The sequence below is a fragment of the Accipiter gentilis genome, chromosome 32 (genome assembly GCF_929443795.1).
Source record: "Accipiter gentilis chromosome 32, bAccGen1.1, whole genome shotgun sequence".
Classification (NCBI taxonomy): Eukaryota; Metazoa; Chordata; class Aves; order Accipitriformes; family Accipitridae; genus Astur; species Astur gentilis.
This window is the reverse complement of record NC_064911.1, coordinates 4,099,068-4,125,919: the sequence shown is the minus strand read 5'-3', so window position 1 is coordinate 4,125,919 and position 26,852 is coordinate 4,099,068. Positions and strand designations below refer to the sequence as shown.

The 26,852-nt window shown below is 40.2% G+C and overlaps 2 protein-coding genes across 13 annotated transcripts in view; both read left to right on the top strand.

Annotated features, from left to right (window-relative positions):
- Positions 1-2,292, top strand: part of PAXBP1 (PAX3 and PAX7 binding protein 1) — a 29,156-nt gene extending 26,864 nt beyond the window's left edge. For both annotated transcript variants that reach the window (XM_049834770.1, XM_049834769.1), the window contains exon 18: positions 772-2,292. In XM_049834770.1, coding sequence (XP_049690727.1) covers positions 772-889 — 118 coding nt within the window. In that variant the 3' untranslated portion in view covers positions 890-2,292. The remainder of the gene's footprint in view (positions 1-771) is intronic.
- Positions 2,293-10,158: 7,866 nt separating this feature from the next.
- SYNJ1 (synaptojanin 1) overlaps positions 10,159-26,852 on the top strand; it is a 68,721-nt gene continuing 52,027 nt past the window's right edge. For 9 of the 11 annotated variants that reach the window (XM_049835095.1, XM_049835090.1, XM_049835089.1 and 6 more), the window contains exons 1-4: positions 10,159-10,259; positions 11,594-11,739; positions 23,939-24,025; positions 24,428-24,695. In XM_049835095.1, the coding sequence (XP_049691052.1) occupies positions 11,616-11,739; positions 23,939-24,025; positions 24,428-24,695 (479 nt within the window). In that variant the 5' untranslated portion in view covers positions 10,159-10,259; positions 11,594-11,615. Of the gene's footprint in view, positions 10,260-11,593; positions 11,740-23,938; positions 24,026-24,427; positions 24,696-26,852 lie in introns of those variants that run through there. The other 2 variants (XM_049835087.1, XM_049835094.1) reach the window with 2 other exon arrangements.

Genomic DNA, 26,852 nt, shown 5'->3' with positions numbered 1-26,852 from the left:
CATTGCCCCCATGAAGCAGATAAAATAAGTCTGCAGCAGAAATGCTACTACTTTTAACTGAAGAATGTTATGTCTTTTCATATAAAACCTAGTACAGTTGTTTGAAACAAAAATGCATTAATTTCTGCTGAGAGGGAAGTGTATCTTTACCTATTTCTGTTGGTGCTAGTTTTCCAAATGTTGGATGCTTTTTCACAGATCAGCTATTTACTTTTTAAGATTAATTTTGAACTTCTAGTATTTTTTGTAAGACTGACCTAAATTCCATGTCCAGCCTCCTACCAAGATACTAGAATTGTTCTTGACAGCCAAAGAAGTACAGTCCTCCTAGCAGTTTGTTCATTCTAAGCTTTCTAGATTGACCTGAATTGTAATGCAGTTCATTGGTGGCAAGCTTCATACCTTTTTTTAAGGCATGCATTAAAGCATATTTGCTTTTTTTTTTTTTTTTTTTGGCTTAAACATTAGTTACCAAGAGAGCTGTGACTGATTGCACAGTACTGTAAGTAATCCAAGACTTTTTCTTGAGATTATGCTGCATCTAGTATTAAACCATATTGTATGATTAATTCCTACTCCCAAAATAAATTTTTCAATTTCAGTACAAAGCTGATAACCAACTTATTTTATCAGACTAAGCAAGTGGAGAAGAAGATGATGTGAAGTTACTTAAAACTGATATGCTATACGGATTCCTAATATAGTGTTTCTTGAAATATTAATACTTTCACGATTGTTCCATTCCTGTATTGACTTCTTTGTCTTTTTTAGGGAGCACATAAAGCAGATCATAAAGCTTCTGGCAAGTATCCGAGCACTGGATCATGCTGTGACAGTTGCAAATGATCACAACGTCAAAGAGTTAAAGATTTTAATAGAAGGAAAATAGACTTTTCTGGCAACTCATTTTGAGCTTTAAAACCATTCCTGATGTGTAATTTATGTACATATGTAAAGTTTCTTAAACTGTAAAGTATTGATCTTTGTTTTAATACAAAGTGCATTCTTATATACAGCATCCTTTAAAAAAAAAAAATTGACTTCTTTGAAAACAAAAATGGAATCCCAAGATTGTCATCTTTCCAGAAATCAGATTTTCCTTAAGGTTTCTCAATCTTGTTTACAAAAATACTTTGTACCCATGATTAGTAGTCATCTACTCCTGTTAATTGTTCCATGGTTAACTGGAATGTGTATAATATATTATGTGTAATACAATGTATGCGTATATTTATACCACCATGTTGCTTTCACACTGGATATAGGGATCTTGTACTGTTGGAATAAGCTTTTCATTTGCTAGAAAATTCTTATTTTGACAATAAAATGATCATATTATTGGTCAAAAGGGCTGGCAAAACATTCATATATCTGAAAATCATTTGAGCTAAAGAGTAGAGACACTTTCGAATGGAGCCTGACCTTTAAAAAGCAGCTGTGCTGCACTCAAATTGGAATAGTTAAAAAATTATCTGCATTCGAATATGGAACTCTTAAGACTGTTCTTAGAAACAAAACAGAAAGGAAACCCCAAATCAATGCTTAATTATTTTTTTCTTAATACAGGCATACAATGAGAACTTGTGATTATTGCACAAGTATACATGACAGCACTTCGTAAGGCCCAAGCACCTTTCATTTTGTAGGAATAATAGTTTATCCATGAACTCTGGACCCTCATTCCTTGTGCAAGTTGGTTAAATTCACTGTTTGTGGGTTGTTTGGGATGGGGTGGGGGCGGTTGTAACTTCATACATGAAACCTTGTTTCTTCTGATTGGTATGGCTAAAGATGTCAAGCAAAATGAAGGTGAAGAAAATTTTACGTCCTATGATTTGAAATACTTATATTGTAGTAAATATTCAAATGTTACACTTCCTGCTAAAGAGCATCTAAGAATAGTCTTGCAAAAAAAAAGCATTTAAGTGTAAATTAAAAAGAAAACACTTTAAAAATCTGGTGATTTACATAGGAACGCTAGTGACTTGACCTTGGGGTCCAAGGCATGGGAACAGCTGTAATAGCCTTGGATTAAGAGCTATTTCCAGGTGTGCCCTACTTTTTTGGGGGGGAACTGTAGCAATAAATTGGCATACTGAATAACATAAGAAATCATTGTATCTTATGCTCATGTCATGTGGTATAAATGAGTATATTAAAAATGTACAATTTGTAACATGCACACTTCATTTGGACACTGAACAACTGTTTTTCTGAACTGTTGGGATTGATGGAGTACATTCAGAAATACCTGCTTTTAAAAACTGTTTCAATAAACTCGTCTATCAAGGAGTAGTGCAACTTGGTAAGCTTTATTCCTTTAGGAAGGGGGTAAAGGAAATATGTGTGCTGGCTGATGCTATTTCAGTATGTCAGACCTGTGCTCCTAAGTTAGACTGGTTATCTAACTGGAGTTGGTGTTACTGTTTGCAAATGAATGTAAACAGCTAATACTACTGCAGGCATGAAAGGGTATTTTATTTCCATTTGGGTATTTTAGACAATGGAATTCCTTCAACTGAAGTCACTGAAACAGTTGCAGAACTTTAGAAGCCTGGCCTCTCTGAATATATTAACATAAGCGTGTGTTGTGTACTGTCAAATTCATTCAGAATCACTGAGGAACAACCTCAGATGCCAAAGCTCTTCACTGGTTTTTCTACATCCAGAATTTTGACTGCCATCTAATCCTGAAGCCGCAAGATAGCAAATGCAAAGATTTCAACGCTAGAAAATAAGGAAAGTACTTGACCAGGAGGTGTCAAGAGTTTGGTTTTTCAATTATGATATTTTTCAAACACTGGGGGTAATAAAGCTATACAGAGTGCAGGAAAAGGGTTGGAGTCAACTATTCTCCTCTGGTGCCTGGTGAAGGTGGCCCGTTCGCAAAACGTGGTCACCAGTAATCCATCTGCTCTGAAAGCCGTCTTCAGCCTTGCTCTGCTGTCCACTCGGCCTCCCTGTGATGGTGGTGTGCTGGGCTGGGCTAAAAAACCAACAGTAACTGGGTTTGGTTTGGAAATCATGTTTATTCACACTTTCTACTGCGTCTTGGGGAAGAATATTTGTAATGAGTCAGTCATCCCCTCGCTGTCTCCCTGGCTGTCGTTCAGGGAGGAAAAAAGCTTATAGGTTCAAGCCATCAGCTATCATCTCAAACTGCTTTTCTTCTAATAGTTTACATATATACAACACTACAGAACTGAAATGCAGGTTTGTAACTGCAGTTTCAGTAGGTGTGCATGCTACTAACAGAGCTCCAGACTAGCGGAGCAGCAAAGCTCAAGGCATTTATTATTAAAAATACAGGCATTTGCTCCAATTCAGATTGTGACTAGGACTGTAAGGGAGGGAATTAAGAGAATGTCTTCCTTGTAACCTCATTATAAATTATAGCTCCAGAGAACCTTTTTTCGAGACAGCCTGTAGTCATTTTCCTAATTAATTGCTGTGGAAGACCAGCTACTCGTATTACACTTAGCCTGGCCTCCCTCTACTACAATGACACCACGCGGCTGTGGTGTCTAGGCACTTGCACACTTGAGGGGTTTCTCCTTCCCATCCCCAAGGAATGCCACGTTTGGAGAACAATAACAACATGAAGAAACTTGCAGCAAAGTATACTTACGGGTGATAAGTAATCTAACTTCTCATTTTGGGTGCCGTTCCTATGTATAAATGGTTGAAATTGTATAGGCACTTAAAGACTTTATGTAAGTAATGTTACCGAATTTTACTTAAAATAACCACTTTCACTTCTACCACTTCATCTGTATCTTGTCTATTGATGCAAATTAAATGCTAGTAGCAAAGTGGTTATACTTTATGTAATGATCTTTAAACAATGTCACACAATGGCTGCTTCGTTGAAGTATAATCCAAGGACAATGGCTTTAACGTTATTCTCCCACAGTTTAGCATGTGTATCTCACTGTTTGCTAACAAAATTAACAAATAATTATAACATGTTAAGAGACTGATGTCCTAGATGATGATGAAATCCCATGTGAGAAGGTACTAACACTTTAAGTGACACAGCAATCTTATTTCTGCACAGAACTCTACAGGGACTTTTGAGAAAGTCTAATAACCTCTTTAGTGCTTAGCATTGTTTAGGAAAGATGTAGAATACGTAAGAAAAAATTGCATGTAAAATTGTCAGTCACTAGCATTTTTGTGAACAGGATAATATATTACAGAATTATTAGTTGTTATTATTTTATTATACAGTTATGTATTATTACAGTTACTACAAAGTTACCTTTACCCTAAAGGTCACCAATAGCAAAAGGAAAACCTTGTCCTTTACTACAAAGGAAAACAAAATGAAATATGAAATAGAGAAGTTTGAGGAAAAATTGTGCAGATACAGGGAGCCATGTGATTCTTCTTTCTCCTCCTTTCAGACAACTTCTCATTTTCCGCAAAAGTTTGCTAATCAGTGGTTCTTCTTTCAGTTCTCCCTAAGTTACTCTACAAAAAAGGCATTTTTTTAGAAAGAACTCTAAATATATATACTGGGGGAGGGGATATGTGCCTCCAATTTTGATGTAGTGTGCAGCTTTGGTAGGATGACTTGGTGACGTCTGTTTTAACAGGCTGAACTGCCCTCTTATGTGTGGTGGTGCTTAAAAGCGGTGTCCCTGTCATCTTAGGTTTATTAGTTGCCCAGTGAAAATTCAATGTCTTGTCATCAGTAGTCTAAAAGGAGATAACAGTACTTGCGATCTGACCATTAGGCTTTACCTGTGAAGTCACAAGCAAACCATTCCTGCAAGAGTTAGTAGTGGTGTGTACAGAAGAGAGAACTCGGAGGAGGCTTCAAAAATGGTTGTTGCAAGGTTGTGGTTTTTTGAGAAACTTGCACACAACCAACAGGATTGATCAGAGTTGAGTGGTTTTGCCCTGCATGTGGTACTCCAAACATAAAACTTCGGTAGCCTTACGATTGTTAGTTGAATTAGTCTGTCTGCACCATGAAAGAATGCAGGATTTTTTGTCCGAGAGTACTTAATTTCTGTATGTAACTAAAACTCTTGCCATAAATATGCAGAAATAAATGAATGGGGATAAAATAATTGCATTAAGACAAACTTAGTAACACAAGGTGCCTGCAATTTAAGGCTCTGCTCCAAACAGTGACTTAAGCATATGGTTTTCTTCAAATATGTGAACTGTCCCATTGTCTCCACTTACATTACTTTTGTACTTTATGTGCATAGTTAAATGTTTTCATAGAGCAGGGACCTGGAGTGAAGCACAGATGTATCTCCAAGATTTGGTGTAGTATTTTTCTTACATGCTTAAGCCCAGATTTTCATAGCCTAGGTTTCATACAAGTTCTTCAGTATTGTCTATTTACTGTCCTGAGACTTTTGTGATACCTAGCTAACAGAAAAATTAAGTGGGATGTAGGTTGTATGACTATGGGCCTCACACACCCTGGGGACATGTGGCTGAAAATCATTGTATTGCACTTAGATTACATATTGCCATTTTACCCAAAAGCTCCCATCAGAATAAGAAATTCATTGAACTAATGGTACTAAAATTATAAAGTACACACATGGTTACTACCTCAAGGAGCTAGCAGTTCAGAGAACCTGCATCTGCAAACAAGTGGTGGATAGAACAAACTCAGCTTTAAATATTAATGAGCGGTAGGAGTTTGGAGGAGTAAGACCTATGGTAAGTACTACAAAGGATATGCAACCTAAATGTGATGTCAAAACTTTAATTTATTTGCTGTTGATGTGCCAATTTAGTGATGTAGAGCACCACAGATGTCCCTGAGAAAATGGTGGTTTGAACACTTAGTGGAATGGCTAAAATGTGGAACGGGTGGCCTCGCTGCCAGCAGTGCCTGTGCCACAGCCTGGCAGCCCTGAGCTGCTGCTGCTGCTGCCAAGGGGAGACGTGGGGGGTGTCAAGCTGCTGATACTGCTGAGGCTGAGGCTCGCTCTTTCCCCATTTTTTGCCATTGCTCTTTTTTGCACTCCTCCTCCCAATTTTGCAGCAGGATGTGCAGACCCAGAAACCTTCCTCTTCCCCTTTCAGGCATCCTAATTCTGCCTTTACATCTGTCTTCCCCGAGACAGGCGCAGCATTGCCCTGAGCTTCCTCACCTTTTTGATACCAAAGGTAAATTTTACCTACGTGGCTGAGAAGCCTTGAGGCACCCCCGCTCTCAAACAGCAAAGAAGTTTTAAATAGGCTCTGCTCTGAAACCCAGTGAAGCCGTGGTGGGTTAACTTTGGACAGCAGCCAGACACCCACCCAGATGCTCTCTCACTCCCCCCTCAACAGGACAGGGTGAGAAAACAGGATGAAAAAGCTCATGGATCACTTAACAATTACCATCAGGGGAGAAACACACTTGTCTTGGGGAATTAATTTATCACCAACTAAAATAGATTTGGATACCGAGAGACAAAGACAATTAATACACCTTCCCCCTCCTGCCCATTTATCCCAGGCTCAACTTCACTTCTTCATTCCTGACTCCTCTACCTCCTCCCTGCTCCCTGAGCTCCAGCGACAGAGCTATGTCTCAACATTTCCATACATTCAAGGTTGGTGAGATTCCAAAATTCAGTTGGCAGGTGGGGAAAAATGACCAACACCTTTTATTACACAAAACTGGAGAACAAATTAAACTTTGTTTGTAATATGCTTTGCTATATTATGCAGTATGTTACATTGGCAATTAGTTAGAATGAAATACTCATTCTCATTTTCCATTAACTTATAAACAGCAGTATTTTCTGAAGTTAATAATAGCTTTATGAAAGCTCCCACTATTGGATAGCAATACATTTTTTACATTCTCAGCTGATGTAAACTGATACTGGTGGATGAAAAATTGGACATGAGCCGGCGATGTGCGCTTGCAGACAGAAAGCCAGTTGTATCCGGAGTCACATAACAAGAAGTGTGGCCAGCAGGTCAAGGGACGCGATTCTCCCGCTCTGCTCCACTCCATGAGACCCCACCTGGAGTACCGTGTCCAGCTCTAGGGTGCCCAGCACAAGAAAGACACAGACCTGTTAGAGTGGGTCCAGAGGAGGGCCACAAAAATGGGTGCCTCCCATTTGGGAAGGCTGGAGCACCTCTCCTACAAAGACAGGCTGAGAAAGTTGGGGTTGTTCAGCCTGGAGAAGAGAAGGCTCTGGGGAGACGTCATGGTTTAACCCCAGTCAGCAACTAGGCACCACGCAGTCGATCACTCACTGCCCCCTGTCCCAGTGGGATGGGGAGAATTGAAAAAAAAGTGACTCGTGTGTTGAGATAAGAACAATTTAATAACTAAAGTAAAATAAAATGTAATACTAACAATAATAATAAATGTAATAATAATAATAGTAATTGAAAGGAATATAAAAAAAAAAGAAATACAACCCAAGAAAAGACAAGTGATGCACAATGCAATTGCTCACCACCCACTGACCGATACCTGAGCAGCGATAGACCCCTCCCAGCCAACTCCCCCCAGTTTATATACTGCGCATGACGTCCTATGGTATGGAATATCCCTTTGGCTTGTTCAGGTCAGCTGTCCTGGCCGTGCTCCCTCCCAGCTTCTTGTACACCTGTTTGCTGGCAGACCATGGGAAACTGAAAAATCCTTAATTTAGGATAAGCTCTACTTAGCAACAACTAAAACATCAGTGTCTCACACTAAATCCAAAACACAAGGTACCAGCTACTAAGAAGAAAATTAAAGCTATCCCAGCTGAAACCAGGACAGGAGACCTTGTTGTGGCCTTTCAACATATAAAAGGGGCTTATAAGATGGAGAAAGACTTTTTACCAAGGCCTGTAGTGACACGACAAGAGGCAACAGTTTTAAACTGAAAGAGGGTAGATTTAGGTTAGATGTAAGGAAGAAGTTCTTCACTGTGAGGGTGGTGAGGCACTGGAACAGGTTGCTCAAAGAAGCTGTAGTTGCTCCATCCCTGGAAGTGTTCAGGGCCAGGCTGGATGGGGCTTTGAGCAACCTGGTCGAGTGGAAGGTGTCCCTGCCCACGGCAGGGGGGTTGGACTAGATGATCTGTGAAAGTGCCTTCCAATCCAAATCATTCTACGATTTGATGATTCTATGATTATATTTTCAAGTGATGCATTTCTCTGATGTTTTGAAAAAGTCAACTGCACAATAATAATTAGCTAACAGAAAAAAATTATATTACCCTGAGGCAAAATATATGTGTTCATAAGAAAACAACCACACATGCCATCTGAATCTATTTTATCTGCTGAAAAAAAAAAGTGTGAATAAACTTGATACATCAATTGTTTTACACTGCAAGTATGTATGATTTCAGCCTTAGGTGTATCCTATAAAACAACCTTTAAATTGCTGTCCCTGTTAGTGATCTTTATGCATGGATAAAACCTGGACACACTTGCTTTGCTTCCACAGCAGCTACATTGTCATTGTTTTATTTTTACATTCTCAATAGTAAAAAAAGCTTCATGAGTTTCTTTTTTGATGCTATGCTAGTGATAGTTCAATTACATGTAGGTGTCTACCATGAACAAATGAGAAATAGCATAAGCTGTAATAAGCTGTTAGCAATTATGTAGTCTAGTAATTTCAAAACCCATGAAACATTTTAAAATAGTCTTTTAAAATATCACACTTTTATTTATCTATAGAACATTTAATTGGGATCGTCATAGTGTGTGTAGGAAGCTGCCCAGCTAAAAATGCACAGAGATTACTTACTCTGTATTTTACATCACAAATATTTGCTCTGTGTTCTCTCCCACCAGTGTACCCCACTCAACTGGAACTTAGCCTAGGGTAGGTATGTGGGATAAGACCATATTTAAATATCGAAAGATTATGTATGCAATCTATTATTTCCTAAACTAGGCCAGAGCTATGCAGGGAATATGTATCAAACATAACTTTTTGTGTTTCAGTATGAAGTTTATATGAAACAAAAAAGGTCTTTCTAATTTTTACCCTTTGCAATGGGAATTGACCTTGGATGAGAAGGTAGTGGGAAGAGGTTCTACAATCTAAAATTAAACATGGCCCAGCTCTTGTCTCAGGAGGTAGCTATACTTCTCACGGTTGCCCTTATGCATATTCAAGTGCATAGTTCAAATTACAGTCTCTGCGAAAAGATTTTCTCCACAGTTTTTCAGCTTTTTTCTACTCTCCACTCAAACTGCCACCCTGGCCCCGGCGTTATCCAAAGCGCAGCAAAGCCCACTTCTCTCCTGATTTTAGCATGTAGCTCTCAAACCTGCCTTCTGGAGTCTCCTCAGCAGCTTGCAATGTATCACCAACACAATACTGTAAAGCTCCGGTGAAGCGGTACTCCTCCTCCACTTACAGCCTGCACAGGCTGAATGGAAATTTCCAAATAGATGCTTAGGGACGGTCTGTCCCTAAAACTTTTGGAGCCTGTCAGGAAGAGGCAGGCTTCAGCCGTGATTCAGTGCTCCCACCCGACCCGAGGCACTCGGTGAGCATCTGCACCGACAGCTTCTATGCCCATCGCACATTTTGCGCAGCGAGGTTTTTCAGTTTGCGGTGCTATTCGTGAGCCTGTCCCTAAGATCTGTCTCCCTGCTGCACCTGTAATAAATACACAGCCGGGACTGGGGCCGGCTGTGCTTTAACGTAGCCTCACCGTGCGCCCACAGCACGTTTTTCATCTTCGAAGCCTGCGACCCAGCACTGCCGCAAGACAAGGCGAAGGGAGGACTTCTTCTCAGGGCTCTCTTCCTACTCTTCCCTAGGGGGCCAGGTCTCCTCAGGCTGGACTCCACCCCGACAGCAGGGCTTGCCCAGCGCTCTGGTTCAAGGTGCCCCTGACAGGGCCCACACGAGGGATGCCGCTGACAGGAACGCGGGCCCGGCAAAGCCTCCACCCAGTCCGGCGTCGCCGCTCCCGCGGGCCAACGCCTCCCCGCCCGCACTCCCCGCCGCAGCGCGTCCCGCCGATCCTCCCTTCTCCCCCGGGGGGCGGCCGGTCGGCCGGCCGGCCGGCAGCCGCTTAACGGCCGCCCTCGCGCCCCGCCTCACGCCGGCCCCACCGCCCCGCTTCTCCCCCCGCCGCTGCCGCTTCTCCCCCTCCCCCCCCGCCCCCCCCCCCCCCCCGTCCGCTACCGACTTCCGGTGGCGGGAGGCGCAATGCGGAAGGGACGGCGGGGCCGGAGCGGAAGTGAGGTCCCGCCGGCTCCCGCGGCAGGGAGCGGAGCGGAGCGGAGCGGGCGGCCGCTGGTGGCAGGTGGCGCGGCCGGTGAGGGAGGCGCTGGTACCGCTGCGGCTGGGGGGCTGGGGGGCGGGGACGGGACGGCAGCACCGGGGGGGGGGGGGCGCTCGGCGCCTGTCAGCGCGCGGCGGAGCCGGGCCGGCTGTCGCCGTCGCGGGGCTCGGGCCGCGGGGGCGCCGCTGGCGCCAGACAAGATGGAGGCTCTGTCAGCGTCGTGGGTACCGGCGGCACCGGGCTGTGGCGGGCGGCGGTGCGCGCCTGCCCTGGGCGGCAGGTGGTAGCGGGGCGGGGAGCTGCCGGCCCGGTGCCGGCTCCGGGGCTGCCCCTCTCGGCCGGGCGGTGGGAAACTCGCGGCTGTCCGGTGGCCCCCTTCCTCCTGCCCGGCAAGGGAGAGGGGCTTCGGGCGAAGGGCCGGACCGGCGCCGCTGCTCCCCGGGCGGTGCTGCGCCCGCAGGGGCTGCGCTGGAGGGTGGGGGCCGGCAGGTTCCGTACCGGCGGCGTCGAGTTCGCGTCCGCCCTGGAGGCTACGGACACTGAGCCGAAGGGAGGGGGGAGAGGGCAGGGAGCCCCGCTCCTGGCTTTCAAGAAGAGCCTTCCCTCGCTGTCTGTTTCCTGGGCTTAAGCCCTCAAAATCTGGCTACTGTCGCCTTTGCTTATAGTTTCTTATTGTTTGGGCTTTTTTATTGTTTTAAAGGAAGATCTTACCTCTGTGGTTTACAGGCTGTTTCACTAGTGCGATACTGCAATGTTTCGGTCGTCAGCCACTGCAGGGGAGGGTTTAAATCCAAACAGAAACCTGCTTTCATTTAAAAAAGAAAACCAAAATAGGTTAATGTTTTTGTATGATCTTTTAAAACGCCTTAACAGCTTTAGTGTTTAAAATATGCTGTCCTTTTGTACAAGGTCAGAATCGGTAAAATAGATCTGAAAATTGAAGCCTACCCAGGCTTCTGGTCCTCTGCATTTGACATTAATTTACGATTGTCACCACTCTTATGTATTTGTGGAGCCTACAGAACCTCATTTTAATTCCTTTTTTTTTTTTCTAAGAAGAAATCCTATTAAGTGTGGTGAAAGAAATTCTCATCTCTGAGAAACTTAAATAAATCCTTTATTTTGAAAGGTGTTTCTCTGGGTAGTTGTGTTTTTGAAACATTGTTATGTTGTCTTTAGATAGTCCTTATATTTGTTTTGGAACATGAGATGAAATAAGTCTTGTGAGATGGAAAGAGTAAGCAGGTCTTTTTTTGTTGTTTGTTAAACATGTAAAATCCCTAGGAAAGGATGCAAGTCAGACCTGCTTTGCAGAAGGTATCTGGAAGCACGAGAAGGTTTCACTAACATCATTTTGTGTTGGACAGGACTGCCTCTGATAAAGGCAAAATGGCTTTCAGTAAAGGATACCGTGTCTATCACAAGCTGGATCCACTTCCATTCAGTGTGATAGTGGAAACCAGAAACAGAGAAGAATGTCTCATGTTTGAATCCGGAGCTGTGGCTGTCCTCTGTAAGTCAATATGTTTTGATAACTACAATGTAAAAAGTTGGCAGACTTGACATTGTATAAACAATTTGTTTATGGAATATAAAGAAGCACTATTCTGTTTTCTTATTTGCTGATGGAGAGGCTTCTTATTTAAATGAGGGGGGGGGGAAGACATTTTCATATCTTCATCTGTTGAGAGAGAATTTTACACATTTAATTACATTTCATCATGCATGTATATTTTCATGTACACTAAATTTTCTTTGAGTAGCTTCTAACAACATCTGCTTATTTTTTTGGTTCTGAACAACCTTCTCGTTTTGAACACGTGATAACTTATTGAAAAGCTAATTCTGTGTTGTATTTCATAATAAAAAATTCTATGTTCTTAAATGGTATATCATCTTAATTTGTTTTTTTATCTCATTTTGTATCATGATTTTTGATGGCTTTTTGATTTTTAGCTTTATTTTGTCCCTGTATTTTTGACCTATCTTGAGACTCTGTATTGATTTGTCGTGTAATAAAATGAGTAATATTTGGAGCAAGGTGTCTTGCATTGCAAAGTTATTTTTACATGTTTTCAGTGATAAATGTATTAAATGTTTCCCTTAAATTCTTTTTGCCCCCCCCCCCCCCCTTTTTTAAAGTCATAGTTGAAGGAGGACACTAAAATGAGAAGTGCAGAAGAGATCTGTGAAGCCTATAGATAGGGTTTTAAAATGTAGTTCTGTTTGTAGTCTTCAGAAAGTCTGAGCACCTTGTTGCACAGAGTTTCTAAGCTTGTTTTTGACTCTTTTGTAGAAAACTTTCATACCATGGAAGTATTTTTTTTTAAAGTCTATAATGTTTTAATGAATTCATTCTGATGCCTGTTTGTGGTTTTCTAGCCTAGCTATTCTGAGCACCCAATCAAAAAATGGGAGATTTTATTCACTGCCTGAAGTCTGAGTGGACTCAAAACCCTACCTTTCAGGAGGATGCTCTGGCTTTGAGACTGTGGAGTAGGCTGAATGGGGAATGTGTTCTCTAACAAGACTCAAGAGTTAAAAATGCGATTTCCAAAGAAGAGTGGGTCTTGAGATATGTTTCCTTTCTTCCATATTTGCAATTGGCTCTTCTATACTTGAGTGTGTTCCTTGGGAGTGGCATGGTGTCCTTCTGAGGCACCTAACTGCCCCTGTGTAAGGTAATTAGAAGTTGGACCATAGAGTCATCAGTACTGGACAGGCTGTATGAATAAGTACTGTCTAGCATACAGCTTAATCTGCATCTTTAATGTGTGATTAGAACAAGCTGCCATTAACTGTTAGAGGCCTAGCAATGGGACATGCCAGCATGATTGACATTATAGCTGCAATTATATGATGATCCAGGTGAGAAACAATGAGTGCTTTTCTACTTTTGAGAATTGTTTTTTTTCTGATACAGTTTCTTCTTACTATATATTTAAGTAATTTCATTGACTTTGCCAGCAGTATTTGAAAGGCATTGTGTAGTGTGGATTGGGTTGGGAATAAGTGTCCAGTCATAAAACTAGTGAACAGGTTTAGTGAAATCCATAAAACGGGGAAAAATGCTTTGAAGATTTGTGGAAAACTTTATTTTATCATGTATTTAGTAATTGGTGAACGTGCTTAAGCTACTTAAGGAGCAATGTATTAAAAATAATTTATTCCTGAAAGTTATGCTCAAAAAGGACAGTAGGTTTGTTGGTTTTTGTGCTGTGATACACTGCAGGCACCTGGATAAATGTTGTCTAAAATTTAAAAACCATATCAAAGTTTCTGCCCTCTTCTATGCCTCACGTTGTTACCAAACAGAGGAATTAGAACCTGAAGGAAGTTCAAAAGCCTCTCTCCTCTTGGGTTCTGTACTTAGTAATAGCATGTTATTAATCTATAAAGGTTTGTCTTTGGTATTCTAATTGGTAGGTTACAACATAGTAAACATTCATACTTAGCTAGAAGTAGTTACTCTGAATATTGTTTTCAGTAACCTTAACCAGTAAACTGCTTACTCTTTTTCTATCTGGTAAATGGGCATATTTTCCTGATGCATATTTAGCTGTGGTATTTTGCTTTAATTCCCTTTTTGCACCTCAATTCTTTAGGTACTGAAACATGATTCTTTTGTTAATGGTTGAAAGATCACAATCATACCCTTGAACTGACAGCAGAAAAAGCGCCGAGTTCCCTAGCTCAGGATTTTGTTTTCTCCTTTTCTGCTTGCTGTTCTCTTCTGGTATCTATTCTTTTTAATACATATTTAAAGGAGTACAATTATTAGTGCTTGGGGGAGATTTGTAAAGTACTACTTCTCCATCTGTCTAGTCATGCCACAGAAACCAGTCAGAAGATTCTAGTCTGTAGCTATACAAACTTCTGGATGTTGGTACAAATCTAAAAGCCAAAGTTAATGAAAGACTGGCTGTCGGGGGAGATTCCCCAGATATTTGTAAAATCTGTGTGAATAGATAGAAAAATGGTCAAATCAAGTATATATCAATTTAAATCCAGAACAGCATCACTTTAAACTGTTAAAAACTCAATATTTTTTTGCAGGTGGTAGTAACACTTTTTAGACTCAACAAAAATTGACAATACTGATCTCAAACTGTTAGACATTTTTCAAAAAATTTTAATAAATACTGAAGATAAATAAAAGGTGTTCAGCCTTATACCCAATCACAGTTCTTACCTGTATGTAGAATGTATAATAAAGGCATAACCTGGTGAAACACACTTTACCATTAAAAGTGATTCATGTGATTTGGTTCTGAGAGCCTTACTGAACTGCATCTTCTGTGGTATCCATGTATAGAAATTTGGATTTGAAATGGGCTAAGAGAAAGGAATGAAAGCTTACTGATCCTTTAAATGTCATCTTAAAGGAAGTACATCTGTCATTTTGCTGAGGGAAAGATAACAGTATTAACCTTCATCCGCTTTACACTCAATAAAGCATTGCAAGATGATTCAGAGGGTTTAGTCAGGCCTCTGTATGAAATGCTATACAACTTGTATGTTGTGTGATTTTCAGTGTGTGTTATATGTGCACTGAATCTGTTATTCAAGTCAACAAAATAAGATGGAAGAAAGGAAGAGGGTCAAAGCGATGGTTCACAGAAGTGGCTGTTGCATAATCATTCGGTCTTAACATGGAAGCAGCCCAAGCCACGCTTCTGCTGGAAGCGTTCTGTGTACTGCTTGTAACACGGATTAGCTAATGTTACTGTGACCAAAACATCTGAGAGATACTTTGCTTGTCTTAATATATTTAATACCTCTTTTATTGACTCACTCCTAGTATTGGGTTAGCCCAAGATATTGAAGTCTGAGGGGATCCTGCCAACTTGCTTCTCAAGGCATTGTAAGAGCACTGAGTTTTAAATGTCAGCAGCTTCACTGCTGATTTGTTTAGAATTTAGTGGGAAGATGACATAGATTTATTTTTTCTTATTTGACATATAAAATAGACAGTATATTTATTTTTTTAAATAGGACTCTTTAATGAGATATCTTACCTGTAAAGATTTTATTGACTGAGCAGGAGGGTGTTCTCTCTCCCTGTTCCTCTCTGGTGAGTCATAACAAAACGAGTGGGAAGCTGTCTACTCCTGTCGCCTGCGATGAGTAAAGGAGAATATTCTGTTGTCTGGGAAAATACTGAGCGCTGAGTGGAGAGAGCAGGAGCTTCATGCACATCCTTTGACTTCAATTTTATGATAAAGCTGAGAAGATAGCAGGTGTGAACAGGAAGACGCACTTTGCCCACCCTGAGTTTTTTGTAGAGCTAGACAAAGAAAGAGCTGTAATAACATGTGTGCAGCAGGCATCCTGGTACTCATAGTCATGTTTAGCAAAGCTACTCTATCACCCATTCACATTCCACTTCTTTTTAAAAAGAAAATTCTTCCACACTGCATTCTTCAGGTGGGGCGGGGAGGGGGGGAAGCAGATATGCTATTATCTATCCACGGTAGCAGATGGGATATTATTTTGCAAGAGATTTAAAGTTGACGTGGTGCTTGAGGAAACAGACACACAAAAAAGAAACATACTGACAGATATAGTTGATGAGCACCTGCTATATGTACATAATTATTAAGGAGCATAACATTCTGTATGCTCAAAACCAGAGGGTTTTTTTCTTCGGTGTTTGCTGCCACCAGTAATAAACTGCTACTGTGTGATTCTCCCCACCCCGCCAATAATATTTATATAGAGTTTTGAGTGGAACCACATCCCCTTAACTAGGAAAGGAGAATATTTCAAAATAAATTACTACATTCTGTTTTTCATGATGGGATCCTATAAAATAAGCTTAATATATTTTCCTGTTTCATGTACATATGTAAAGGAACAATAATAAGAAGAATTAAAATTCTTCAAGCAGTTATTTATCCTCTGGAAAGAGTGTCTTTGTGTTAGAGAGAAAAGGACAAATACAGGCTATGGTAGAATCAATTTTTGAATGTATTTTGATGTAATATATTAATCTGAAGCCAATGTGAAGGGACTAGGATGCAAAGGCAAACAGCAATTTCACCTTCCTGTCTTTGTTACTATTTTGACTGAGTGTCATCTTCTGGACTGCTCCTTCCCATTAAACAGTATCTTAAAACACTTAAGAAGCTGCAGGGAAGCAACAGCTACAGTAGATGCCAAGGGCAGCCATGCTGGTGGAGGAGGCTGTAACCTGTCCTCCTGTCATCAGGTGCCTTTCCTAGGATTCTGCCAGAATTCACTATACTTTTGAATCTACTGGGAAGATGTTCTGCTCATTGCTTTCCAGGCATTTCCAAGAAAATTGTATGGTTTAACAAAGACCACATATGCTAGTCTAGCACACTTTGAAAAGTACAAGAAGTACAGTAAGAATTTTCCCAGGAGGTTGATGGAGGCAGTGACTCTTGCCTGGGAGGACTGTGACCACTTTGAATGGCCGATCTGTAGGAATTTGGTCCACAGTTCTGGAAATATTAAAAAGAAGTTAGTTACAGCAGAATCTGAAGGCTATTTGCTTCTTAAGGTAGACTAGCTTTACACCAATAGTAAAGACTATTCTGTATGTGCACCACAGGCCTTTGCATTAATTTAACAAGGGATTTCACTGGCAACAAATAATTCTCTTTATGAATGTTCTCTTTTCAATTCAGTAAATTTTCATTTCTATAGTAGCGCATGTTATAGTAAAAGTCTTGGTTTTGCCCTACTGGACATCCAGTCAATAATAGCTCTTGCTAATTAAATGTCATGTTAAGAAGCCTAGTTTGCATACTTCTGGAGTTACTCAGACATAATTTAGAAAAACTAATTAGCATTCCTACATTTCAGATAATTTGGTAGCTTTTTTGCGTGGTAGCACATATTCAGATTGAAAACTTTGTAATTTTTTTGAATTGACTTGTACAGGCAAAAATTGCGACAGTTGGCTTTCATGTAAAATAACTAGATTTTAGGCAAAGTATTCAGTATCAGAAGAAAATCTTTGTAGATTATTGGTGCTATGAAGTTTTGCATTCAGTGGAGAATGTGTAGCTGGGTCAGAAAGCCCAAAGCTGATGGAAAGGAGGTGCTTGTAGGCTGTTACATAGGTCAGCTTTGTTTTCACACTTTTATTTTTCAGTTTGTTTTTTTGCCCCTTGTCAGTGGTATTAGCTGAAACTATAAATTTTGTGAAGTAAATTTACATAGTATTGAAAAATAATGTTAAAGCAACCAAGCCTTCTTTTTGCTCATCTGTTACAATTTTTTTTGTTGTTCTGAACAGTGTTTTTTTTTCTGGTGTGTAGTATTTAAATATAATTGCTAACATCTAGAGATGTCTGGGGGTTTTTTCATTGCTGTGTAGCGGTGATTTATTATTTGGAGGTTCCTCCCCATAGTCTTAAGATACATGTTGATTATGGTAACGTTAATGTCTTTGTGAAGTGAATAATGGTACCTTATAATTTGAACTAGCAAATAGAGTGGAAAAAAAAATCATCCTATTAATTCAAAGCAAGTATTGTATGAATTATGGCAGATTTAAATATCAACTGCCATCCAGTTTTCTATGCATCTATTCATGTCAGCAAAGTATCAAAAGTAATAAAATGATTCCTCTGTTGGTTGATCTATAAATTGAAGTGGTGACTCCACTCTGATTTTAATGTCACCTATGTGGTAATATTAAAGTGTTAGCTTTAATTTAAATACCAGAAGTTTAACTGACCTAGTTTGACAAAAAGCTTGAAAACCTCAATATTAAAAGCTCAAAAAACAACTGTGTAAGAACAGTTCATAAATTTTTCAGATTTTAAACTTTTTAAGGTGACAGTAACATGAGCTTTTTCTTGTCTAACTTAAATGAGATGTCTTGTTTCTGAAGGAATTGCACATAATTTCAGGAGTGTGTCTTTGTTCCCAGCTCAGTGTCCCATGTTCTAGCTAGGAATTGTAGCCACTAACTTATAATGTGTCATCGTGGCGCCTTGTGAACCCACCAAGAAGAGAACATAACTGTAGAAAGCCTAAATAATAACTTTTAATGTGATCTTAACTTTTCAATTGTTAGAATTGCAAAACTAATTTCTAGTCTGGAATTAAGCAGAATATGTGTTTAACCAAATTGTCCTGAAGACAGGATTTCTGATGGGGTTCCATTTGCATAACAGTAAGAGGGCTGACATAATCCCTTTAAAATAATTTAATCAGTCACCTTTCTTAAATGAGTCAGTGATTGATAAGGTATGATTATTACAGGTGCACACTTGTGATTTAACTTGGAACAAATGAGGTGTTAACATTTAAAAATACTATAACCTATTAATTTTTAATAAAGATCGACTTAAAATTATTTTATTCTTTTTCTCTTGACACTGCAGATGAGGCTTGCTGGCTTTCTACAATAATCTCTTACAACTTGACCTGAAAACCACATTAAAAGTGTTGTGGTTTGGTTTTTTGGGGTTTCCTTTTTTTTTTTGTACTGCTAAATAGCGAGTCATTATTTTTGTTTTGGAAATTAATCAACTTGAATCTAATTAATGCAGTGGGTTAAGCAGAACCTGCTTTTAATTTCCTTTCTGCTTAAATCTGAACTGACACAAAGTAATAAAATAAATACTGCCTCGTAATGTTTGTGTCCATCTTCATATGCGGACATGTATGCTTGCATTGTCTACTGTTTAGTGCTCCTTTACAGTATAATTTGAAATCTGTTAAGTCCAGTGTTATGGATGAAAGTTGTCATTCCAGCTGGTAATTTCTGGCTTTACAAGTTGCATGTCTTAATTGATTCTTCTTTGTGAGTGATAGTGTTTTATATTTTTTTCAGACAGCCTTAACTGTGTTTTTGCTTACTTCCAGCTATTTAAAGATGAATAAATAGAAAAGTCAATTTCTCAGGGAGAAGTAGGTTCATTAGTTTGTAGGACTTTATGTTTTTCCAAGTGCATATTTATATTAGCTGCACTTTTTTTTCAAGATAGGGAGCTCATAAATCAAAGTCAAAAGGGTTCTTGTGGCTGCAGGCCAACCTACCATTCTGGGAAGAGATGTTCTCATTCATTAAGAATGTTACAGAGGAAATGAGGAAATGCTCTTGGAAATGCTCTCTCCTTCTGTCAGGATTACTTTAGCCTTCCTGTGGTTTAACTTCTAAGCTGCAGTTCACCCAGTTAGTAATTTCAGCTATTCATAGAGGAAACTGAAAGTTGGCTTTGCATACACTGCATATTATAGTGATGGGGTCTTAGCCATTTTTGTAACTTCAGTGACTCTTGCATATCCAGGTGTACCTGATGACTTTGCATGCTGAATGAAGTGAGAGCATAAATATTCATGAAGCTTACTGCTTTGGTAAAGAAGGAGGAGTTAAATATGATACTTATGGGGAGAATCTGAATGGTTTCAGAGCACTTACATTGCTATTCACACTCTTTGGTATGGAGTGATAGGAAAACCTGCAAATTTAATTTTGGTATCTTCAGAAATGGGAAATGCCATGTGCAGTGGCAGTCAGTAATAGATTACATTCTGGCCTGGGCATTTGGTTTTTTTTTCTTTTAGCATCCATAAATGAAAGGCATCTTAGTGGCTAGCACTGTTGGAGGCACTGGTTCAGGAAATTCTTGTACGTGTTTGGAGGCTACAAGGACTTTTGGTCTAAACCAGCTGTAAAACCATTTGCATGTTTTCATAGCATTACTGCTTGTTCCTACTGGGACCCTGAGGATACCACCAGCCCTGACTGTCCCTGCCCAGCCCCCCTGGGGCTTCCCCCACCCTGCCCACAGCCCAGGACCCCAATTCAGTCCCCTCAGAGCTGTCAGTCCCTGCCCCAGCAACGCTGCAGCGAAGTGCTGGTCTCTAGCTCTCCGCAGCCCTGCCCAACCTGCACATGGGGCCTGCTGAGCTGGGCTGATGTCCCAGTCCAGCCTTGGTCTGTCCCTGTCCCCATGGCCTGCCTGGCCATCCTGGGACTGTATCTGGTCCCAGTTACCCTCACCAGGCCTGGTCCTTGCTCACAGACTGACATCCTGGCCTGCCCTCAAGCCCATCCCACGGAGGTGCCTGATGTCTTGGGCTGGGTCTGCCCTGAGCCTGTCCTGCCTTCATGGGGGAGCCCCCATGGCTACCAGTGCCCTGGCCCCCAGGGAGATGCTGGTCCCCATGGTGTCCCAACGGAAGAAAATGGAAGGCAGTGTGATGTAGCTGTGTCTTGTTCCCGATTTCGTCTTAGTTTTCAGAAACCTCAAGTGTCTTTCCTTAATATTGTAGCATTCCTGATCATGGGAAGTCCCTTATTGTGCATTACCCCAAAAGCAGCCTGAGCACTGCTGTAGTCAACCATCCAAAACGCTGGAGGGAAGGGATGCTGTCCAAAGGGACCTTGACAGGCTTGAGAGGTGGGCCCATGCGAACCTCAATAAGTTCTAAAAGGCCAAGTACAAGGTCCTGCATGTGGGCCAGGCCAATCCCAAGCACAAATACAGGCTGGGTGATGAGTGGATTGAGAGCAGCCCTGTGGAGAAGGACTTGGGGGTGTTGGTTGGTGAGAAGCTCAACATGACCCGTCAATGTGCTCTTGCAGCCCAGAAAACCAAGCATATCCTGGGCTGCATCAAAAGAAGCGTGACCAGCAGGTTGAGGGAGGTGATTCTCCCCCTCCACTCTGCTCTCATGAGACCCCACCTGGAGTACTGCATTCAGCTCTGGGGCCCCCAACATAAGAAGGACATGGACCTGTTGGAGCGAGTCCAGAGGAGGGCCACAAAGAAGGTCAGAGGGCTGGAGCACAGGCTGAGAGAGTTGGAGTTGTTCTGCCTGGAGAAGGGAAGGCTCCAGGGACTCCTTACAGCAGCCTTCCAGTACCTAAAGGGAGCCTACAAGAAAGCTGGAGAGGGATTATTTACAAGGGCGTTTAGTGATTGGACAGGGGGTAATGGCTTTAAACTGAAAGAGGGTAGATTTAGATTAAAGGTGAGGAAGAAGTTCTTCACTGTGAGGGTGGTGAGGCACTGGAACAGGGTCCATTCCTGGAAGTGTTGATGGCCAGGTTGGATGGAGCTTTGAACCACCTGGTCTAGTGGAAGGTGTCCCTGCCTATGGCAGGGGGGCTGGAACTAGATGATCTTCAACATCCCTTCCAACCTAAACCAACCTAAATCTACCTGCGCTGCCTGCGTTGGTGGTGCTGCAGTAGGGAAGAGGCAGCAGTGTGGTGCTGTGGAGTTGCTCCCTTTTCTGCTGTCAGTGCTACTTTTGTGACTGCTTTCTTTTTAGCTTGGTTTCTTAAGAAAAAGGAGGATAATGTGAAAACAATTTTTTATCCCTCTGTATTGGCTGATATCAGTCATCACCAAATCTCATAATTTTTTCAGGTTTCATGAACACTGATGGCTAGAGGTTCAAATGGGTGCCCTCAATGAAGGGGAATCTGCCTTAAGAATTTATGTCATAAAGTTGTAACTCATAGTAGGCATGATGTGCCTTATGGGAGAGTGGTAGGAGCATGTTGCAGGTAACCTCTTCCGCATCCCAGCTGCCTGCTGTGGCGCCTGTTAAATGTACCTTGCGCTGTCGGGTTCTGCGGAGGCAGTAGCTGAAACCTGGTGGTAGGTGAGGATGGGCCAGGGCAGCATGGATGAAGTGAACCTTCTGAGGTGTGTGATGTTTGCCATTTTCCCATGTGAATTTTGGCCTTAACAACAAAAAAAGCTGGGAAAAGTGCAGGCAGTGCAAGAGAAATACTTATAAGCTCACTGTGGAAAAGCTTTACTCAGAGTTCATGCTGTATTAGATCTAATGTAACTGAAAAATGTGGCATGAAATGCTTTTGGTTGGTGCTTGGGTGCTTTGTTAGGAAAATAATAATTGACTAGCCACAGGAGGTTTTTCTATTTCCATTTTTTTGTTTGTTTTTGCAACTCTTTGCTGCTCTATTAGCTTTATTTTTTGTTGATCTGAATTTGCAAAGCCCATGTTACTTAATTTACTTCGGGCATTTACTTATTAAAGCTTAGCAAGGATAACGGGCATTCTATGCAATGGAAAAAGAGAATAAATCCATAGAAGACAGAAAAGCCATTGTTCTGAAATGTCATTAAATGCTGGCAGGCACCTTTAAGAAAAATCCTGCAAAAAGTCTGAAACTAAACCTCATATATCATTAGTAATTTGAAATGTGAAATAAGAACGTGGCAGTTCTCTGGTTAACAAAAGTTGAGTTTAGAAGAGTAAGCTGACATCATTAAATATTTGCTGGAAAAATAGATTGAAAGAACTAGGTTTTGAAGTTTAGAAGTTGTTCTTTCCAGCCTGATGGTGATATGGTTGAGAAAAACATGGTTTGGTGATGCTGACAAAATCAGTGTCCCTAAACAATGTGTTTAGATTGGCTGCAAGTCTTAACACTTATTATGGGTGAGGATTTTGGAAATAATCATGCTGCTATAACTCTCTTATCTTTAGAATCTGGATTACAGGAATACAGCGTATCAGTGCAAACAGTTAAAGAAGCTTTTTTGAAATGCACTTAATAAAACATTGAATGAGCTTAGATTTCAGGCTGAGGTTAAATAATTGTTTCATCTGTATTGGAGTTTCTGATCCACTATAATAATAGAGCAGGCGGACATTTGAACAGAAGGGCTATGCTAAGCTTAGGGAATACTCATTAAAAATATTCACAACTGCAATTCTAAAGAAAATATAGCTAGTGTAAGAGGGAGCATAGCAGAATGCCAGGGCAATAAGCATTTCCATTTACGCTTTGCTTTATGTCAAATTCTGATACTTTTTTTTTAGTGTCAAAGTGAAAATTAATTAGCAGATCATTTCTGAGGCGGGAGAAGGTGCTGATCCTTGGTGACCCAGAAATTTTGATCCCTGTGGGTCCAGTGGCACAGCTGGAATTGTTGGTCTTTGTGCTTCAGGTGCAGTCTCAGTCATGAGCAAAAGCTCAGGATAGGTGGGATCCAGTTTCTGCTCTGCAGCATCTCTGTCACCTGGCTCTACAGTCAAGCTTGTGGGCCTGGTTTTTCGAGTGCTGATTGAAGTTCTAAAATGTACACTAACATTAACTCCCAGGTGAATATTGGTAGATATACTTTAATTTCTTCTAAAACATTACAAATTTTTTTCCAAAATGTCTATGAAAATTGTGTTTTCCGAATCTAAGACATTGCATTTAAATACCATTATCTTGTGGACCTACCAGAGTTTTGCTTTGAATATATCTAAAACTAGTTAAAATCCACTTGTGATAATCTTGTTTACTTATCTGGAAATAATATTGCCGCATCATGGTTTTATTCTTGGAGAAAAAAGATTTTTTTTTTTCATAAAAAAAAGCAGCATTTAGCACTACTCTAATTTTAACTAATCACAGGAGAGCATTCTCATGGAACTCATTTGCCTGGGTTTTAGATGCTTTTCATATTAGGAGATGATGTTAAAAATGCCAACGTTCTCCTTTAATATCACTTGGAGTTTTTGCAAGTCCTTTTTTTGTTGCCTAAAAACATAGCATGATCATACTTTGTCATAAAATCAAATACTCATTTTCCATTATAAAATGCCATATGCTCATACATACTGATTTCTTTACAGAAGTTTCACGTAAATGCTACTTTTGTAATCTCTTGGCTTTTCAGTTTAGAGTGGACTCATTCTGCCTGCCATAGTGTATGGTCTTTTTCATCATAAAATCATATATTTTCTCTCCATAGCTTCTGCAGAGAAAGACACAATCAAGAATACCTACTCCAAAGTAATGGATGCATATGGGCTCTTGGGTGTATTAAGATTAAACCTTGGTGAGTAAAATATGTAAAACCTTAATTTTTCATTTGGGAAGAAAATTGTGCTGCTTCTGTAAAGCTGTACAGCACAGGATCTTCGCATCAGGAACTGGGCTCTTTTTTTCTTTTTATTTTTGGTCTACATTTGTAGAGTAACTTGAAAATTTGGAGCACTCCCAGAAATAAGGGAGTGGACAAAAATAACTTCCGTTTTCACAATCCCTGTTATTTGCAGCATAGTTTCTCCTGTTTGCATTTCCTTTTCTTCTGTAGAACTTGAGAATGAGTTCTTGATGGTGGTTCTTTCTATACTTTTTTCAGGCAAACTTTCAGATTGTCGGCATTTAAGCATATAAATACATCAACCTCACACTCCACTAAGATTCATTGTTACCTGTGCCTTTTCTTGTTTTACAGGAGACACATTGTTACATTATCTGGTTCTAGTAACAGGATGCATGTCTGTGGGAAAGATTCAAGACTCTGAAGTTTTTCGAGTTACTTCCACTGAATTTGTATCATTACGAATTGATTCAACAGATGAGGATCGTATTGCAGAAGTGCGCAAAGTTTTGAACTCGGGAAATTTTTATTTTGCATGGTCTGCAACTGGTGTCAGTTTAGATCTTAGCCTTAATGCTCACCGCAGCATGCAGGAGCACACTACTGACAATAGGTTTTTCTGGTGAGTTCATAATGCGTTTTGTCAGACATTATATAGAATAATGCATGCCTGTACAAACTACTCTGTGGCAAGTCTTTATCCTTGTCTTTATCAGATCTTTAATGTACACCTTTGTCCCACAAATGTTGATGAGATAGAATAGCATTATTTTAACTCTAAGGACATAAGTATGTTATTAATGATACGTTTCCATGGCCACTTGGAGTTTCTTAATAGGAAGACACAGATTTTCACTGCTTATGATGTTATACTTTGATCTGAACAGTTGTTGTGATGTTGTGTTTCAGCTTTGGTGTCTCTTAATTCTTTATCAAGTGTGTCAGTTTTTTAAAATGAGTGTCTACAGTGCACATTGCTTGACTGCTTAACTCACTATCTTTTTACAGAATATTTTTGAATAAAGTATAGGTTTTCACGGAGAGAATTCGTGGTAAAAGGAATACTGCTGTTTCTGCCAATAAGCAGCTTAATGCCAGTGATGCATACTGGCATGTAAGAAATTCAGCTCCCATATTTTCAGCCTTTGTTAAAAAATGGTGTATGTGTCCATGAACCTTGGAAGGGGCCCAAAGACTTGGCAGTACTCTGTTAGAACAGGTGAAAATCTACATCTTCCCCCCGATTCTGTCTAACATACAAGACAACAAACCAGCTCTGGCTTATGTGCTAGCGCTACTCTACTCTGCCACTGTTTTTGTCGGATAGAGGAATATGATCAGATTGCTATTTAAGACAAAATATGTGTATTAAGACAGAAAATAAGCTCTAGTCTTCAGAAACACATCTACCTTGATGTAGGTTTACAGGAGTTATAGGAACCTGGCTGTTTGTCTCTCTCTGCAGCTTGAAAAAGACTGGGCTCTCTCTTGAAAAGTCAGTATTTCAAGGCTTGAGAAATGATGATGCCTGTTGACCCTGTCCAAAACAACTTGGCTGATTTTGACCCCTTTCGTAAAACTTCTTAAGTTACCTGGCTCTTTTTCAGTAAGAATCAGTCCTTGCAGGAAGTAGATGGAATGTCCCAGATTCCAAGATCTAGAAATATAAAAAGTAAAAGTCAATAACAGAAAGTATTCTGCTTATGCACTTCAGTAAGCTTTCTTGGGCTTTTTCTATTCAGAAGTCCCAGTCTCAGATTGCCCAGGGAAAGATTATTTGCTTTCTCAGTCTTCTATCGTAATGCATCTGTATACTTTTCTGTAAAGTGAATGCATACTTGATTCATGGGATTTGAATCTTCATTAATGATTGAACTGAGGTGTTTGATAAGTTGCAGATTTTTATTTTTTTTTTAAATTGGAAGTTTAGAATGAAAAGGCTAAAATTAAAGTGAATAGCTTCAACCTTTATACCAAATATGTTATATGCAATTATGGTAGAATTTTCTGGGTGGTGACAAAACCAGTCATCTTACTGGAGTTTACTTTTCTTTGCTATGCAGAAAACTTTACTTCCTTTTTATACAAGTGAGTGTTTCCAAAGAAGATCAAAAGCTAAGCCCCACTAGAGTGAGGTAAAACAAAAAACCTCACAAACCCCAAACTTTAGTCTTATTTACTTACTACAGTGTTGATGCACGAGTATATCCAAACTGTGGATCTTTCTTTCCTTTGAGCAGTAATTGGTATTAGAGAACTGTATTTGCAGTATATCATGTACCAACACTTAACCCTGAAATTGACATTTACAAAAATTTGAAAGTCAGTTGACTAAGAATGTATTCCTGGAAGCTTGTCTGGGCAAGTGATGCGTTATGGTGACATATAATAGAAATAATCAAGGTACGTTGACAAGAATTTTTTTCTAGCTGAAATTGAATGGTGCTTTACCCATCACAAAAAGTAACCCCATAATTGGAATTCTGGCTTGCTGTTCCCAGAGTCTGTAATCTTTGGCTTTTCAAAGCAAGTCTGAGTGGAGAAATATAAGCAAGCTTGGCGTGTTGTTTTTTGCTGGGTGAAGAGCAAAGGCTATAAGGGTTATTTTTTTAAGGTCATTAAAATTCATGGCTTCACCCCATATTCTTACTGTGCAAATGTTTAAGCTATTCTCTTGTAAACTTTGCTATTTCAAGTGTTTAAATAAGAGTTATATCATAAAACTATAACATGCATATTTTCCTTTTCTTATTTGTAGTAGTGGGCATAAAATATAAGA